The sequence below is a fragment of the Athene noctua genome, chromosome 7 (assembly GCF_965140245.1).
Source record: "Athene noctua chromosome 7, bAthNoc1.hap1.1, whole genome shotgun sequence".
NCBI classification, from domain to species: Eukaryota; Metazoa; Chordata; class Aves; order Strigiformes; family Strigidae; genus Athene; species Athene noctua.
The window spans coordinates 21,285,252-21,304,364 of NC_134043.1; the positions used below are offsets into that span (position 1 = coordinate 21,285,252).

General features: G+C 34.8%; 1 protein-coding gene across 1 annotated transcript in view; it reads right to left on the reverse strand.

Moving 5' to 3' along the window:
* The window catches only part of LOC141962301 (sodium channel protein type 1 subunit alpha-like), a 95,019-nt gene that overhangs the window by 30,279 nt on the left and 45,627 nt on the right, over positions 1 to 19,113 (reverse strand). The window contains exons 11-23 of the mRNA XM_074910267.1: positions 18,657 to 18,720; positions 17,905 to 18,046; positions 17,543 to 17,749; positions 16,773 to 17,078; positions 15,643 to 16,023; positions 14,374 to 14,506; positions 13,303 to 13,541; positions 10,835 to 11,008; positions 9,827 to 10,183; positions 8,646 to 9,128; positions 4,771 to 4,888; positions 3,352 to 3,506; positions 1,934 to 2,107 (exon numbers count right to left, since the gene is read on the reverse strand). Of these exons, the coding sequence (XP_074766368.1) occupies positions 1,934 to 2,107; positions 3,352 to 3,506; positions 4,771 to 4,888; positions 8,646 to 9,128; positions 9,827 to 10,183; positions 10,835 to 11,008; positions 13,303 to 13,541; positions 14,374 to 14,506; positions 15,643 to 16,023; positions 16,773 to 17,078; positions 17,543 to 17,749; positions 17,905 to 18,046; positions 18,657 to 18,720 (2,933 nt within the window). The remainder of the gene's footprint in view (positions 1 to 1,933; positions 2,108 to 3,351; positions 3,507 to 4,770; positions 4,889 to 8,645; positions 9,129 to 9,826; positions 10,184 to 10,834; positions 11,009 to 13,302; positions 13,542 to 14,373; positions 14,507 to 15,642; positions 16,024 to 16,772; positions 17,079 to 17,542; positions 17,750 to 17,904; positions 18,047 to 18,656; positions 18,721 to 19,113) is intronic.

Below are 19,113 nucleotides of genomic sequence, written 5' to 3' on the forward strand. Positions count from 1 at the left end.
AGACCTTATAAGAACAGTTCCATAGGTGGCAGAACTCCACAGGCCTTTATATATTCTATGTCCCTACATTACCTCAGTGAGAAATACCATATTGTCTACATTTGCTATGGCTCCTCTCCAAAATAATGTGTTTGTTTCCCATTTCCCCTAAATGGTCCTTCATTATGCTGTTCTAATTCCTTAACTACTTACTGGGCCAAAAATAGCATAATGGTTTCATGTACTCTTTCATTATAAAGAACAATGCATCAGGTAAAGAGAACTCTAGCACAGTGCTCTCTGAGTCAGATTTAAAAACAAGCATTATATATTAAATCTTTAGCTTTTAGAAGTTAATAGCTTTTCTGTACTTGTCAATTCTGAGCTCTAGCAACCCACAAAATTAGGTTCTTCTGAAATCTGAATTTCTTTCTCCAGCACATTCATCATACTACTGAAAACTTTCAATCTTTCAAGCTGCCCTCATCTACAATAGGACAAGATTAAAGCAAATATCCAGGTATGTAAGTCCAGGATTTAATCATGAGTTTATTCAGACTCTTAAATATGCATTATACTTTCACAGAAGGAAGTATTCAAATCTTCACATTCACAAGATGTCTGTTTGGGATATTATGATCTAAAGAAGGTCAAATATGAGTGAAAATGAGTTTAGAAAAGGAATAGGCACTTCTGCTTCCATGCTTCTTCAAGCTTGTTTGTTATAGGTGCCACTTAGGTACCCATTTTGAGAAGAATTTAGATACTAAAGAACAAAAGTTTTTCCAAAGAGATGGTACATTCTTTGTATGAGTACTGTGTTTGAATGTGGTCATCTGTAGTTGTATATGTGAAGTTGAATCCTAGATATATTTAATCCATAATATATTTAATCTATAATATAATATAGGCACCCATCACAGGACAAAGCTTGAGGAAGTAAACTGCTTTGATTAGACTTTGTACAGTGAGAACACATTCAGAAACTGTTGGATTTTTAGCTATTCTTTGGGTCAATAACTGCATGAGCAGTTCACCTTTTAGCTATATGTTGTCTGTTTCTAAGTCATTGAAACCAGGACAACATGTAACTTAATTTTAAAACCGAGCTTGCTTAATGTTTGTTTTTCCTAAGTTTTACAAGAAATTTCTATCTTAAAATTGTAGCGACTAGTTGTGGTTTTGTAACTAGCTAAACCATAGTATTTTAGTTTCACACACAGAACTTTACATACTGCAGAAACAGTGTTTCTGCACACTGGAGGTTTTCTCAAGGGCGTATACTTATGACATTACTTCTTAAATTCTCCATAACTGTATCAGTGCATCAAGAAATAGCCTTCCCCACTTCACATCATAGCACAGCAGAGTTATGAGATTTGCAGGAAAGATTATTGAGCCTGATTTCAAATGCAGTCTTCTGTGAAGACTGCAAGTTCAGCAATATTTATTGGACTTTAACAGTAATCAAGCCATACCAGCAATGCTACAGATACATCTTGCATTCCTTATAAAACCATAATTCAGCCACATGCTGAAATTTGCGGACATGACATTCATTTTCTTGCCAGAGGAGTTTTAATTCAGCTGTGTATCTGATGCCTAGTGGATCAGACACCCATCTAAATGTTGGATGGGACTTAGACCACAGCAGGAGGGAAGGTGGGTCTGAAGGTGGGAATGAACGGCCAATTATAGAATGGAGGACAGCACGACCTCTTTCAACAGCTGTGTTGGGATAAACTTTAACTGCTTGTAGGGCGACCATGTGAGGGAAGCCAATATTGTAAGTATAAAGTGAAAGACAGGAATATATGGAATTGTTTCCATCTACCTTATTTTTTCAACTGAAAAGTAAACTAGTTGGTATGCATAGACATTATGGTTGTAGAGCAATTAATTAAAAAAAACCCAGATAAAAATAAAAGTAACACCTAGGAAATATATTACATACATCAACAATCAGGAAGTCCAGCCAGCACCAGGCATTAGTAAAGTATGTTTGATAGCCATAGGCCACCCACTTCAGTAGCATTTCCAGAATGAAAATGTAAGTGAAGACCTTGTCAGCATATTCCAGCATGGTTTTGATAGTTTTACGCTGTTCAATATATATGTCTTCAAAAGCCTGTGAGTAAAAAAATTCAAAGATATTTGTTATTCCCTTTTGTTACTGCACATACTTCAGGTTGTAACCAAATTAAAAAAAATAAAGGCAACTAAAAAAGGAAACAATCTTTCTTCAAGAAAATGCATGGGAGTGTCACTTTTATCTAATGTTATTTTCAAATGTTTCTAAATCACAGGGAAGGTGTCACATGCTGTTGAATAAAAGCTGCCTGTATGATGGTTGTGTCGATATTAGATCAAACAAAGGCAGAGTGATTCTTAAATGTTTAATCAAAATAATGATAGATATAATCATAAACTGCTAACCAGTAATGGTATTTTAAAGTGTTGTGAGTGATTTAAAGAGTTTATAATACAACTTTGCAGCACAATTTTTTTTTTAAATGATGTAGGAACTTGAGTAATTTAGCAAAGGGTAATTGCATCTACCAGGGTATATGCTGGATGTAAGAAACTTCAGTTCAGGTTGTATCCAGGCTCATCTTTATGTAACATCTCATCTCCAATTTCTTTATTCTTTGTCTTTATTTGTATTTGTGAAATAACATATTATTGGTATGCTTTGTTTCTTTTATTGTTATAGATTTATATTATGGTTGGCTTCTTTTTAGTCTGCCCTCACATACTTGTTAAACTTAAAGCAAATTCATGTTTTTACAGATATTGTTTTAGTCTACATGAGTCAGTAGAAACTGAATTAGAAGCATAAATAATAAATTCTTAATCTTAGAAGGGAATAATTACAAACACACAGTCTTAATTTTTCTTGTTTTTCTAGCACATAACATTTATAAGACTATATAAGCCAGCTCTGGCTCTTCCAAGATATTGTGAGCTGTTTATGCCATTACAGTTACATCCAAACTCTTTCACCAGTGACAGTTTTTCCCCTGAGTTATATCAGTAAACACCAGTAAAACTAGAGAGTAAACTCCAATAACAAAGTTAAATATGTCCTCTTCGCAAGTTGTCCCTCTCTCTGCTTCAGGTGTATCACTATCACTTTCAGCAGAGGAGTTAAGCTCTCTCTAACCAATTTTGTATGTTCTTTTTTTTTGACATATTGTTGAGAAGAGACTTTTTCTACCATTCTTTCCAAGGCCTGACTACAATGTAGCCCTGTCATTTGAAGACATGGAATTGTGTGTTCTTTCTGATGGATAAAACTACATCAAAACATTTGAATAGTCAGCTTTCAAGTTTTCTGACGACATTGTGACACTCTGTTAATGTTTCACTTACCAGAGCTCCACTACTGAGGAGAATCATAAAGACAATGAAAGTCTCAAACCAGTTGTGTTCAACAATCTTGAAGCAGGTTTTTCTAAGGTTCCACCACTGCTTTCCTCTCCCTTCTTCTATACTTACTTGACAGCACTTGAACCTTCGTACACAGCCTTTAAAACAGAGTATACATTGAGGGGGGAAAAAAAAAAGTTGAATTGCATTAATTTTGGTTATGCATTCTGTTAATGATACAATGCTACATTTCCAGAAGCTGTGCTATTTAGTAATAACCCAATACATTTTTACCTAGATGACCATTTTTTAAAGTGTTATGAAACCGTAGTTTCTTTTGTTTGGGATACTAAATTCAGACAATGTTCCATTTACTGTATGAAAAAATGTAAGTCTCCTATCTGAGTTCTGAGCTTTTCAGTACCAGATAACTTCTCTAACTTGTGTCTTTAATTTATTTAAGCTTTTATGATTTAGCTGCTGGCTTCGTTTTGTTTCTTCTTTCATTTAGGTAGAAAAATACTAGTAATCAATAATGGTATTTTCTTTGACAAATTCAAGTCTATTACAGAACTACTTCTTATAGTTCAGTGTAAATTTCTAAAGAAGTGACTGTGACCATGTCCAGAAATAATCCAGCCCCAGCACTGACAGTAGAATTTATTTTCCAAACTCTAAATCTAACTTTTGCTTACAGATACCAAAATATAGCATTTGTATCCTTTTATCCTGTTTTAAACCTATTCCTTGCCCCACTTTCTTCACCTGCATACATCCGTAAGGTTTATCACAAGGAAATGCCTTTGCAAATAAAGTTTATGACCAGATTCTTGTTTTATTGAGTTGTGTAAAAGGGCCAATAGAGAGAAGCATGAAAGATGAATGAGTCCACCAGGTGAGAGTGTTCTTGCCCCAGGTGGCACAGAAAGGCTCTTCCTTCTCTTTTTGCCAATTTATAGAAGGTCCATTTAGCATTTTGCCCAAGACCATCCAGGTGTGGTTTTTATTTACCACTCAACAGCTGTTTCAGTAATGTATATTACTTTATAAAGCACTTTGGTAGATATCTATGAAGAGTAGTATAAATATAGTGTGTTACTTTATTATCAAAGAGACTGTAACTAAACTCAGAAAGTACAGTAGTGCATACTAAAATAAAACTTTCAGTAATATATTTTTATTATTTTAAAAATAATTACAATTTTCTGATAAAATGTTTTCTTAATTGTTTATCTGATATATAGTATATTTGTGGTATGATTATTCATATGGTAAATTATGGTCTAAAGTACAATTGCTAATAATCATAGTTTAAATATTGACAGAAGAGTAATTCAATACATAAATATTAATACTTAGTTTAAATAGATAATTATTTCATATTTCATGAACAAGCATTATTAATATTTTTGTTCCAGACACCTTCTGTGAAGCAGGCCTCTGGCTCCTGGGCTTCTTCAGGTTCAGCTTCTGGTTGCTCTTCTGCAGGAAGTCCAATATCAACTGTGCTACCTTCGGATGAACTAGACAAATTTAGCTTCTGTAAAGGCAAAGAAAAAGCATCACAAATACACAGTAAATATTTTTAAGGCAAATATTAGTAGTTTTCAGAATAAGTAAATAATTCTGCCATGGTTTTGAATCTTAAAGTACTCAACATAAGTAAATTGCTGATAAATATGTGAAATTTGTACAGTCTTTGGTTTTCCTTCTGCATTGTATGGATCCATAAAATAGAAGATATATCAGTGATACATAAGGCTTTAAACAAAATCATGTTTTAAACTGAAAAATATGAATGATGATGCTAAGCCTGCAAAGAATTTTTTCCTCAGCTAGTCATAAGTGGCAATGATCTCTTGACATACATAGAAATAATGAAGGCTAAATATATATGCAGGAATCTGTAACATCTACTGAAAAGCAGGTAAGAGCCTAAATATAACTATATAAATGAGGTGGCAGCTCAGAGGAATGAGGGGAAAAAAGTACTGATCAGCAGAGAAGGCTGTAGTTTAGAGGACAGCAAGTCCAGATTAAAATTGTTGAAAGTCTAGCTCAGAATGAAGCAGAAGCTGCATACAATAAGGCTGAGGTAGCTTAAGAATTGCCCATAAAACATCAGATTGTGTTTTATAACTTAATCAAATTTTCAATAACATGATGATCATAAAGAGAGAGAAGTGGAAGGTGGAAACCAAATTTAGAAAAAAATGAATGCATTTAAGATAATCCTCATCCTAAAAATTCTAAGTGTTGTAACACGATGCTAGGGCCTGGCTGCAATCTAGCTGTTTGGTATCATGGCTAAAGATTGGGTAAAAATTGTGAAGGAAACATATTTACGGATGTAGAGGTAAACAAAATACTGGAATAAATGCAATATATGTTCATCAGTGTTAGGTTGGAGCAGACTTTTTGATACTGAGGACAAAAATTCCCCAAACCCTAACAAAACTTGCTAAATCAGTAGCCAGTCCATTTTTCAGTAACAATTCCAGAACTCATTGAGATGCATGGTGTTTAATAAAACTGGTAATATTTTAAGTAAGTAGGTTTTAGTTAGTTTAATCTTGTGATAACTATAGAGATTGGAAGAACAATGTTTCAGCTTTATCAGGACAATGGGTTGATGTATCCTGTTTCAGGTTCTGTCATTATTTGTCACAAGAACCAATTTGCCGAGGGTTTTTTCCAAATTACATTAGAGTTGCTTCTCTGATATTTTTACAGAAATATCGTATACTTTTAGTAATCCAGTTCTCACAAATCATCCTTTGCAGTATGATTTACCACTTTTCAGAATAATTCTGAAAATATTTTTCAAAATTTTTCCAAAGCTCTTTCTTTTTTTGAAAAAAAAATTTCCATTTTATTCTCAATTTTCTTCTAAGAAGATTTTCTGTATTATTATTGTCAGCTACTTTTTTCACACTAAAATTAAGCTTTTTGAAATTAACAGTGTAATTAATAATTTTAAGAATATTTTTTACTTTGCTAAGGGAGAAAAGAGTACTCAGCTGAAAAACAAAACAAAACAAAAAACAAACACCACCACTCCACCACCACCCCTGACATCCCCCACTTTTAGAGCAACAGGGTCCTGGCCAGCACTTTAAAATTCCAGGAATGGTGCTGAAAAACTCAGTATGGTCGAAAGCCAGCTGGAACTCGCCTGTTAGTGCCCTATGACCTGAGAAGCAGAGAATTCATACAGTCTTTTCTAAGTAGGCTCTCATCAAAACCAGTTAATTCAAAGGTTCTGCTGTTCCGATGTTTATAATTTTTTTCTACATTTCCATTACCCTAACAGTCAATATAGAATAAGGAGTTGTACTCAAATCCAAAACAGCTGGATACATTTTCCACAGAAAACTATATAATAGAGCTTCTCTTTCATAAGCTTCTGAAGGAAGTCAGAAATGTCATAGTACTTTCTCAGTGGGAGAAAATTAACCCTGGTCCTACAAATACCAGCGCATTTACAGAAAGCTTTTCTAAACTGAATCTATTCAGGCATAAACCAGCTTGTGTTACTCCATTTGACTGACTGCCTGATCTATGTTGGGTTGGAAGACTGGACTGGAATGGCCAACATCAAGGTAATTTTGGGGAGAGTAAGTGACCAGTCATTTTTTTCCAATGGATCTTTGTTTAAATGTTGTTTTATTTAGATTTTTTTTTCTGCTTGGGCGAGTTTATAATGTATTCAGATAGATTCTTATAACCTCTATTCTGGCAGCGGTCCAGAAGTTTGAGTCAAAGCCAAATTATGACATTTTGTCCAATATTTAAATGAAAAAGAAATATTAATGCTTCAGTTATTAATTGGGAAATGGAAACTGTCTCTGAAATAGGTTGTCATGGGGAGAGGCTGTTTTGTACAGGTGTCCTTTCTTGTGGGAGGATCCAAAGTTTGCACTTAGCTTAACACTGGGCTTTTGTTGAGAACACTAGAGGGCTTGTGCACAAGGAAGTGACTGCAGTACAGAATTCAGCTAGTGTAAAATTAGGTGTCTGAAGTGCTGTTCAGCAATACAACAGTGACGAGAGAAGATGGGCTATCCCAGAAAGAAACCGGATTGCTACTAGAATGGAAGCTAGCTAGTTTAAGGTTGAGGTTCCTCAAGTCAGAAAATTTAATTGCTTAAGTGTCTGGAAAGATAATTTTCTGATTTGACTAAAATGTTAAAATAGCCACAGACAAAAAGTCATGTAAAGGAACAGTTATAACCTTAATATGTTTTTTTAAAATACAGTTCTCAACAATGCTTTATATCTATAGTCTGCTTTGGCATCTCCTTAGAAACATGAGATATTTTCATTTGTTGATACCGTTTTTCAGTTTTAACAACTAAGTGAATTTGAAGTTGTCCTGGTTCAGCTAGGATAGGGTGAAGTTTCCCCAGCAGGGGGAAGGGATCTCCAGCCAGGTTATTCATACCATGCTGATGTCAGGTCCGGCGTTGGAGCTCGAGAACGCTTCCCTTTGTGGCTTTGCTCTGGGGAAGTACGCGCCGCAGGCTGGCTGTGTTCACTGCGGTATTTCTCTGTATATCTTTTGTCTTGTTTATTATTACTGTTTATTGTTGTTGTTCAGATTGTTATTTATTACACGGTTGTATTAAAATTTCTCCTTATGTCTACCCCGGGGTTTGTGACCTACTTGGTCCGAGGGTGTGGGAGGGACAACAGCAACGTGGTCTCCAGTCCCAGCAGGGCCTAAACCACCACTGAATTATATGGAAGAGTCTAACGTTAAAGCTTCTTTTTATGGGAAACTAGGTCTAGAAGAGCTGACATTTTTAAAATCTAAAAGAATTCCAGTGTCTAAAGGAAATACATGAACTATTTCTGTTTTCTGGTTTATACCTTCTCATACAAAAATCCCACAGAAGTGGATTTTTAGAGTGGCAGAGAGAAGATGTATCTCACTTCCTATGGGAACTGTGTTACAGGAGGCAAACAAAAGTTTCTGGTGGAGTAAGGCTATAGCTAAGGCATTGCCCTGCTCTACCAGTTGTTGCAGCTACCATATGGACCATAAAGAGTTCTTATGGATTAGTTTGGTGTCCCATTGCCGGGCCTCTTAATTCCTTTTGGAGAATGTAATTTTTAACCCTTCCTCACCCTTTTGTTCCTCAAGAATGTAACTCTTCTTTATACACTCATTTATACCCATGTAGAAAGAAGTGTCAAAATAACAATTGATCAAGAACCAAATACACTTGCTTATGCTGAAAAAAAAACCCCAAAACTCAAAAGATCAGAGAGAAATGCACAAAATATCTAAATACCTCTTTGCTTTCTTCCAGGTCTGATTCACTACTAAATTCCTCTGTGTTTAAATTTTCGAAGTCAGATTCACCCACAGCAATGGGCACTGTCACAGTGAGGCTTGGGTTGTTTATGAATGACATGTAATCACTTTCGTCGATTATATATTTTTCCACACTGCTACCTGTGCCTATGCCACTAGTTGTTCCATTCACATCTTTAATATAGTCGTGATCCTTGCTTAGTTCCACAGTTGTGTGGTTAGAAATACAGCTGTTTTTGTTGTTCAAATCTTCAAGTGGTTTGATTTCATCTAAAGCTTTTTGTTTTTTAACAAAAGCTTTTTGGATGAATTCACGTGCTTTTCTTTTTACATAATCTATGCCCTTCTGCATTCTTGCTACAGCAATTTGGAGATTATTCATTTCATTGTCATCATCTGTCACGGCAAGGTTGTCTGCACTAAATGAGCTCAAGAGCAAGGCCAAAAATAGGTTCAGTACCTGCAGAAAGATAAAAAACATTCTAGATTTTATCTGAACAAAGAATATTTATTTTATTAAAAATTTTCATATTAGTGGCTTTGGAGACTGAAATTCCAATAATTCACCATAGCCAAAGAAAGGACCCTCACAACTTTTCTCCATAAAAAAAATAAATTTTTGAAATTTTGCTTAGGTCCTGTTCACTATTCAAAAATATTCCTACAACTGACTAATATCTGTAAATGTGTCTTTAAATCCCCACAGTATATAAATATTTTGGTGCCAAATCTTATAAACTAAAAATGAAGATAACAGATTTGTTATTCAGCATCATTAAAAAGTTTAATTTATCCCATCACACAGAAGAAATTAGATTATTTAGGTGACTAATCATATGGGATAAATAATAAAAAAAAAATCACAGCAAATGGTTTATAAAGAGCCATAAACTAAAATTATTTGAAGCACAAAATATTTACAAAGAGCCAAAAGACAAATTAAGAATGTGACTAAGTGCTCACTCTAACATTCTTAGGATTTTGATACTGCGGAATACTTTGTTCTCAATCCAAGAAAGCTCTTAAGCTTAACTTTAAGCATTGCTTGAAACACCTGCTTAAGTGCTTTATTGAAGCAGAGCCAGAGCACTTAGTTCACTTCAGGACTGAGCCCACTCTACTGCCAAATAATTATCTGCCAACACTTTGGCTACATACCACTAGGTTTCCAATCACCATGACCATCATGAAGACCGTAAGGCACATGGCTTGGCCAGCAACCTCCATGCAGTCCCACATTGTTTCTATCCATTCTCCACACAGCACTCTAAATACTATCAAAAAAGAGTGAAAAAAATCTTGCATGTGCCAACGTGGAAGCACACAGTCACTTGCAATTTTGCAGACACATTCCTTGTAGTTTTTCCCAAACAGCTGCATCCCAACCACAGCGAAAATGAACACAATGATGGCCAGCACCAGGGTCAGGTTACCCAGAGCTCCCACAGAGTTACCAATAATTTTTATCAGCATATTTAGTGTTGGCCAAGATTTTGCCAATTTGAAAACTCGTAACTGGAAGAAAAAAAGAAAAATATTGTTAGGACAACCAGCAAGAAAGACACAAAAATATTTTAAAGTTGATTTGTGGAAGGATATTACTGCAAAATACGCCATGACTATGACTGTTCAGATGGTATCCTCTTGTCTAAAAGCATGAAGATGGAAGGTTCAGTCAACAAAATGTGATGTTAGAGCTTGATATCCTCAGACCATTGTTTTTACTGAAGGCTAAAGAAGCTACCAGTCACAGTAGATGTGACTTAAAATCTAGGGTTCATCCGTTAAAATAATCTAGGCCACTTTTCTACTGGTATTTGTAGAACAGATCATTGCTGTGATGCCAATCAGAGTGCAATACATCTAATGAATTGATTTGTTTCTGCATAGCAGGATGTTTAAAGTGTGTATGTAATGTAAACACATTGTAAATAGGCCCAGGGCACCCTTTGCTACCTATTTGTCTGGATCTTTATCAATTTCCATTGAAAACAGTAAGATGTCACAAGTAATAAGGATTTGTACTAATGAAAGAGAGATTAGTATGTGGCAAATATCAAGCAAAATCAAACAAAATATCAAACAAAAATCAAGCAAATTTTTACGGAAAAAAAATTAAAAAAAAGCAGCTCCATTGAAAAATCAGTGCAGATGATGCATATTTACCAATCTGAATGATCGAAGAACCGAGAGTCCTTCCACATTTGCAAGACCAAGCTCAACCAAGCTAAGGGTTACAATAAAACCATCAAAAATATTCCATCCTTCCTGGAAATAATAGTAAGGATCCATTGCAATTATCTTGAGAAACATTTCTGCTGTGAAGATTCCAGTGAAGACCTGAATTCAAAAGGCATTTTGTTATTTCATTGTGAAATATAATATTACAGATCTAGCTGTTGTCTAGCTTCTTAATTCAAGCTACATATCTGCAATGTCTTATCCAAAACTGATACGCAAAAATAGTTGTGTACTGTAGTGATTTATTACGCTCACCTTCCCTTAACAAGTGCCATACAAACCAAGTAATTTTTTTTCAAGTAATTAAATTTTATGCTAAACAAATTACGTAAGCTTCTGGTTTATAACATTTATAATAGAATTTCAACTCTATCAGGATATGGGCTTTCTCATGTACTGTATGAACAAAATCCTAATTGGATTTTCACAACATAAACCAGAATAGTTTTCAAGAAATCACATGGTATAACATCTTTCTTGTTATACTAACTACAGTATACAGCAGCATGAACGAGGCCAAATCTGACTCCAGAAGGCAGCTCCTTTGCTAGTATAACCTGCCGTAATCCAATTCAGTTCAGAGATACATTTTGTTATACCAGAAGGGGATCACCTGAGATACAATAATTTGCTGAAGCTGAGGAACTTCTACCTGAGTGTTGCCAGTAAGTTTAGTGAAGTTGATTGGCTCAATCACCTTGATGTCAGGAATAAAAGAGCATTTAAGAATGTATTTTAAACACAATAATGCTGGTAACTGTTTTTCATCATGGGATGCTACGCTGAACGAAGTAGGAATCATATTTAGGAGCCACCAAAGCAGTGACCCTGAGTAGCTCTGAGAGAAGCTTTAGAAGAATTTCCTGTAGGATAGGAATGTACTGAAGCCACCATTAAAGGCTGCCTGAGCCCTGGTCTTAAATGCTTTCTTTTTTGGTTTTGATAACAGATTTTCAAGCAAGCTGAACAGAAAATGGGACAACTGAAGAGAATAAACTAACTGCACTAATCAGGAGTTGGACAAGAAGAGTCTGACAACTTCTGCCTAGGAACACCAACACTCAAGACATTTTATTACAGTCTTTAAATACATTCTAGATATAAACACCGGAGAGGGAAAGGTGACTATTTTCTAAGCTACAGGATTGGAACCATTGAGGAGGAGGTAGGAATGGATGAATACACTTTGAAATGCTGCCTGAAATCCTGATCCTAACGATCAGGATGGTGAGGTTCTCAAGGTGCTTTAAAGTGGAACTACTGGAGTAGGCGAACCCTGAGAGCCTCTATATTGCAGAAGGGGTCTATGTAAGGGAACCTAAGGCTGGAAAGGTGTGGTGCTTATAGGCAGGTTCTCTTGCACTCTCTTTGTAGTCAGATGTACACCAAGATTTATATGGCATTTTCTTGGTTGAAAAACAAACCTATACAATGCTATAATACAAGATTTTACATTTTGTTAGGAAACTCAGATAGAGAGTTTCCCTTGAGTATATGAAAACCAGATATACATTTATCTTTCCCTCTAAATCGTGTAGTTATTTACATAATCTGAGATATTTTTTCCTCAGTACAAAACAAGGATTATTAAAAATCCCATTATAAGAAATCAGTTCTTAAGATAAGGGACAAAGTAGGACTGCAGCTGCAGATATGTCTACGTGATCAAACTTGTCAGTTCAAAAGCATCAGAAATACAAAAAATTACCTTCTGAATTCTTTAATAATTAATCTTTTTGAAGTAGAAGGGAGAAAATATAGCTGACAACATAAGAAAAAGATATACTAATTATCTGATCACAAAAAATATAAAAACTATAAGAGTACTGCAGGATATTTTTCATAGTTTTACATAAGGCATATGAAGAAAACAATCCATATATCCAGATAAAAAGTCTTTTACAGAAGAAAATTCTAGAAATGCTTTTAAATGGCTCTTTTAGTGGTTGTAAACCTGTGGTCTGGAAACAGAGCAATTAATAATACATTCATAATTTAAAGATTTCATTTGTATTGATTGAAAAAGTTACACTGCTTTTATTTGCATAGTGTCTTTTTCATGGAAGTAATGCATTTCCTAGTTTAGTAGTTAGACAAATAAACTTCTGTTTATGATGAACTTTACTGAATGTAGCATTGGTGCATTTTAAAAATGTTTAATTTGGCTTTTCAGAACACTGCAATATATTGATTTTACAGTATCCTAAGTTACATGAGCCAGGGTTGGCAGTGAAATTTCCAAAAATGTTCTGATAGTCATTAGCTGGAAGCCAGTACATGTCCAATAAATCTACTTTCTGAAGGGGGAACAAAAAAAGGCTGTTAAAAATCCTTTCAGTTATTTCAGACATACTTCCTTCCAAACTATGAACATAAAAACCCAACACACTTACCAGATTTCCAACTGAAAGTACATTATTGAATTCTTTGGTCATCGGGTAATGTTCCATAGCCATAAAGAGTGTATTTAAAACAATGCAAATTGTAATAGCCAGATCAACAAAGGGGTCCATTACCACTAAGTTGACAATATGTTTTACTTTTAACCAATGCGGACTGCAGTCCCAGATCAAGAAAATATTTGCAAATTTGTACCAACATGGTGGGCATTTCTGTCTTGATTCTTCGAGTTCTGTGGGAAAAAAATGTTCATACAAGTAACTATATGATTGCTCTAACATTCCTCAATCCTGTATGAATTGTACTAGTCAACTTGTCAATCTGTACTGATACTGATTAACTTGCTATAGACCTTTTTTTACAGAGGTTTTCAAGAAAGTCTTTAAAAATTGCTATCAGATATATTTATTTTGTTCAAAACTTATCTCTCTAACATAAATTCTTTGTATTCCTATCACTATGCTGATCAGGATCAATTTATGCATTGCTTTATATTATGTATTTAATTGTTCCTTGATTACACTTCAGCCTGTTCCTCCCACTTACTGTTCTATTACGTAAATATTTTTATTTTAAAATTTGTGGTGTTTAGGTAAAAATTTTCAATACCATTTTCATTCCTAGTTAAATAAAAAAAATATTTTTATCACCTAGAACAGCACTTCTTTAAAGAGTAACTGAATAAATATAACCACTGAAAATACATATATATTTTAAAAATGGTTGCATATATTTGGAAAATGTTCAGTGGCCTTTTTGTGTCCAATAATATATTTTTAATTTCTATGCATAAACATCCCCTCAGTTATGACCGTCAAACATAATTCTGTAGTCCTGATGACCACATGAGGTAGGTGGTGGCAAAACAATGAGATAGAAATGCTTACTTATGTAATAACCTTAATGAGTAAAGAGGTTTACGTTTACTGATAAGTATGTGTCCATTTGTGGGATGGTATCTGTTAATAAGCCTAATATAAATCAGTTTTTAAGTTTCAACTCAAATTTTCAGAAGTCCATTGGAAAAAAAAGGAATTAAATATTAAGCTATGTGCAGCACACACCTTCCACAGTGTTTGTGAGGATGCTAGCAATGCTCATGGCTCTTTCCCTTAAAGCTGGATCTTCCAGGAAGTCCATAGAAACGTGAAAAGAGCTTGATATTCTCTTCCTCATTTCTGTTTCTGTAGTGGTGCCCTATACAGAGAACAATAATACATGAGACCATGTTGGAGAAATGAGATCAGCATATACTCTATAGAACCCTGTTATTAATGTCTTAGCTTGGATACGTGCTTCGTGCACTTCAATTGTTATCATGTCAGACTTTTATCACTTTTTAGTATCTTTTAAATAATTTTTAAAAGGTATGATGCAATAGTTACCTACTGTTCAACACAGAGAGTTTATTTACTTAGCTTTTGCATTTCCTTCCTTTAAGCTATGAAAAAATATTTAAACAAATGGAAAAGGAATGAGTTAAAAATATTGTATACAATTTTTGCCAGCTGTAATTTTTTCCTTACTACTGCTGATGGAATATTCTGTAGCAAGTAAGAAAAGTCTGACTTCCTCATGCTTCCTCATGCTAGTATTTTTTTAGTAATGTGAGTAGACAACTTTGAACTGAGCAAGAATTTTTGTTGAGACATCTCTTACCTTGTATATGGTAAGAGAATGGCAGCAATATGTGCTGCACATATGTTCAGAGACTTGTATTTTTGGAAGTATGTATTGAAATGTGCTCTTCCAATGAACTATTTGTTATCTGCACTACAGAACTCCACCAGCAATGGATGGAAAATATATAGGAATGAGAAATAAATTATAATAAGAATTGACAACTTTCTTACATTTTCAATGGGGCTGATAAGGAAGAATGTGATCAAAATTAACTAATCATGCTAATTTTGATAAAGTGGTATATAGCAGCACCATATTGCTGATTGCAGTTATATGATAATATTTTTCTATAGTATTTCCAATTGTATAGCAACTATGATTTTGCAGACCATAGCCAGATGGCCCTTTAGATCAACAAAAGTAAAGTATAGCATAGTGAAGCATAGTGCTTTTACAAATGTGTAAGTAAATTAATATTTTATTACTTGGAAACTGCGAATTGCATTTGTTAGTTATGCGAATATTTGTAAGTAAATGCTTAGGCTGCAAACATATCTTAACTGTTTTATTTATTAGAGATTTTACAAGATGCAGGAGCATTCACAGCTTGACCAACCAGGAAGCATTGCCAAGGATTCCATTCTGTAGAAAACACTGGCTGGTGCAGTAAGAAAAGGCCACGATGCCTAAGCTATTTAAAACTTTCTTACATTGTCATCAGTAGCTGGTTTATCTATTATCACCTCTGGCAGAAGCTGTCCAACAGGCGATGTAGGAACAGATGGTCCACCAACCAGGGAAACCACCCCATTGCAATCCACAGTGCTGTGCATCTTCCCATTCACTGGAAACACTGCCAGCATCCTGGATGACCTACTGGCCTGACTAATGTTACTGTTGCGCCGTTCACCGTGCCTGCGCGGCACAAAGAGCGAATCTCTTCTGCTGTCATTGTCTTCAAAAGTGCTGTGCTCATCATCAGCAAAGTCATTTTCAGATCCTATATCCTTTGCTCTACCTCTGAAGCTGAAAAGGCTTGTTCTGCTGTTGCGCCTTGGGGAAAACAGGGAGCCTCGAATGCTCAGCAAAGACTGCGGGCAAACAAAATTTGTGATTATTGTCTGAAGGCTTCAAACTTAGCATTATTATTAGGATAGCATAGGGCTGTTTTTTGGGGGGGTTTTGTTTTTTTCTTAAATTAGAGTAACCATTTTTCCCAGAAGATAAATGCTGCTGTGAAATTTTTGTATATATTTAATTATATATATATATATATTGCATATAGAAATACCACTCTATCGATTCTTAAGACAAAACCAATTTTGAGTACTCCTTTCTCCTAATGTCAGAGTTACTGAGCAGAGTATTTGCACAATACCCATCAAGAAAAAATGGGAGTCTATGCATGCACGTTCTTTCATGTATGCAGCGTCCTGCACATATTGAACCAATCTCCAAACATCATTAAGGCAGGAGGAAAATATGAGGCTATCATAATGGAAAAATACTGTAGTGTTTTAATAAGTCTAAATAATATATAATCACTCCAAAAAACTCCAAAGAATCAGAGAATATTTTAATATGATTTTTAAACAATCCTATTACAAGAATAGAGATATGAGGTTACATTTAATTCTCTGTGGTTTTTTACAAGACAATCTAGTAGCTACAGCACATTCTCTCAAGCACTAGGAACAATAATAAAGTTTAATGAAAATCTCAGTGTTTCCTTTCTTTAGGTGTAGGGTCATATCACAGTACCAGGAAGACTAAAGTAGTTTTGTAACAGCCTATGATGCTTTAAATGTATGCTTCTACTAAAAATAACTATATGCAATACCTGATGTGGAGAAGAATACTTCTTTTCATATGTCAGTCTATTGCCTTCAATAGATAATCGGAAACCTTTTCTTCTGATGCTGTCTTCTGATTCAGACTTGTGAAATTCATCTTCATCTTTTTCCTCTCCTCCAGACTGTTCTTTCTGTTTTCTCTTTTTCCTTCTATTTCTTCTCTCTTTTGCACTCTTTGAGCTCAATTTTGATGCCTCTGAGGAACTTTCTGAGACTCCTCCTGCTTCTCCCCCAGCGCTTGGCTCCCTGGACTCCACAGATGCTGTTACTGCTGCTGCTGCCACTGCTGCTGCCTGCCATGTTGCAGAATTAATTTGTGTCAGTGAGTAAACAATGTTTTTCTTAAATTTACTTATAGAGAATCTTTAGTCCAGACACCCTGGATTTTAATACTTTCCATAGTATATTCTCTCCCTATTTTTTTTGCTATTTTTTATTACTCAGTTGACTCAAGATATGTGTTAGTCATAGCCTTCTTCCAGCTTTCATGAGTAGTTTTTAAATGCAGAAGTCTAACAGACTGTTTTAATAACACTAGATTAAGAAAACCATAATGAATAATTTATACCTAGTTTTGACTATTCCTTCTTCATTTTGGATGGATTGTTCACAGTACAATATCTTTAGTGCAGAACAGAAAATCTCTGAGCTAGCTGAAAGCCCAACAGGGGGTTTTATAACTCCAGAAAACAGAGGGTGAATATCTCTAGAAAAATTACTTACATACACTTCTGCATTACTACACCATAAATTATACCTGAGCTGCTTCTTGTTGTTTCTTCAGTTGTTCCAGCATCTGTTGAAACTCTGCCTCTTTCTGCTCTGCTTCTTCCATGGTTGCCTGATTCTGTTCTTCATAGGCCATGGCAACCACAGCCAAGATCAAGTTGATCAGGTAGAAAGAGCCCAGAAAAATCACCAGAACAAAAAATATCATGTATGTTTTCCCAGCAGCACGCAGTGTCTGGAAATAAGCATACATTTATAAGCAAGAATAAGTTAACATAAGTTCTGATTTTCATATTGTTAAAATGAAGTTAATATAAGTAAATTTATTTTAAGCCTCTTGCATTATTGATACAGACATATTTAGTCTATTTTTCTTTAAAAAATTCTCACCAGCTGATAAAGGTTTTCCCAGAAGTCTTGAGTCATCAAGCGGAATAGTGACAAGAAAGCCCAGCTGAAGGTGTCAAAACTTGTATAGCCATAATTGGGGTTTCTACCAGCTTTCACACATGTATATCCTTCTGGGCACTGCCTACAATGACAAACTGGGTGTTACCTTATATAGTTATTTTAATATTATCACCTGGAATGTCCAGGAGAAGATTAGGATTAAAAAGAGGATTTTTCTTTAGTCAATCACTAGAAATAATAGCCATTGTGATTTTTAATAGAAAATTATTTTAAAGGACACTAGAAAAATTAAGCAGGAAGGGCACATAAAAATTAGTGTCAAAAGTTTAATCTAAGTTTCTAAAACATAATATTCCAAACAATTTCTCTAATTATTAATGTTGTAACATTGTCAATGACAATGTTTCCTACTGCCTCAGCCTGTTAGTATTCATATATGCAATTAGAACTGCAAAACAACACTTTTTCCAGCTGCTCCATCTGTTACTTCTCATCCAGGCAGGAGCTACACTAATACCAAATTACTGATTCATTCATAAAAAGAGTAAGCTCATCTAACCAATCCACCAAGCTCTGACCAGGAACCCAAATCCTCAGTCCAGTGTAAAATCCTAGTATTTCTTACAAGAAAGAAAGTGGTCACTCAAAAGATAGCCTCTGTCCAACTGCACATCTAAAGAACATGGATCTAATTTGTGCACGTGCAATAATATGATGAAATTTGGTCTTACCCAGCATCAGAACTATTTCCGCAAAGCAGAGCATCATTTTGCCCTTCCAGAAAATAAAAATGACCTGTTTAGGAAAGAATTTTTTTGAATTATAAATTTCTGAATATGAAAGGTTTTTTTACAGCTCTGTGAAATAGTCCCACTCTAATAGTGTTAAGGTGATTTCAGATGTATTATTAAACAAGTGGTATACTTTTTCAACAGGACCATAACTTCAGAGTAAATGACACTATGAATTGTAGTAAGTGCTATCACTCACAGCACTTACTGTTAAAAAGCCAAGCTCTACGAAAAATCCTGTCAAATGCTGCTGGATGTAGATGAAACGTACAATTCTCCCTTCAGTCTGATCACTGAACTAATTCACACTTTGTGAAATTATATTGTACAGTTATTAATGATAATAATTAAACTGTAACTGAAAAAAATATACTGATAATTTATTTCAGACTTTCTT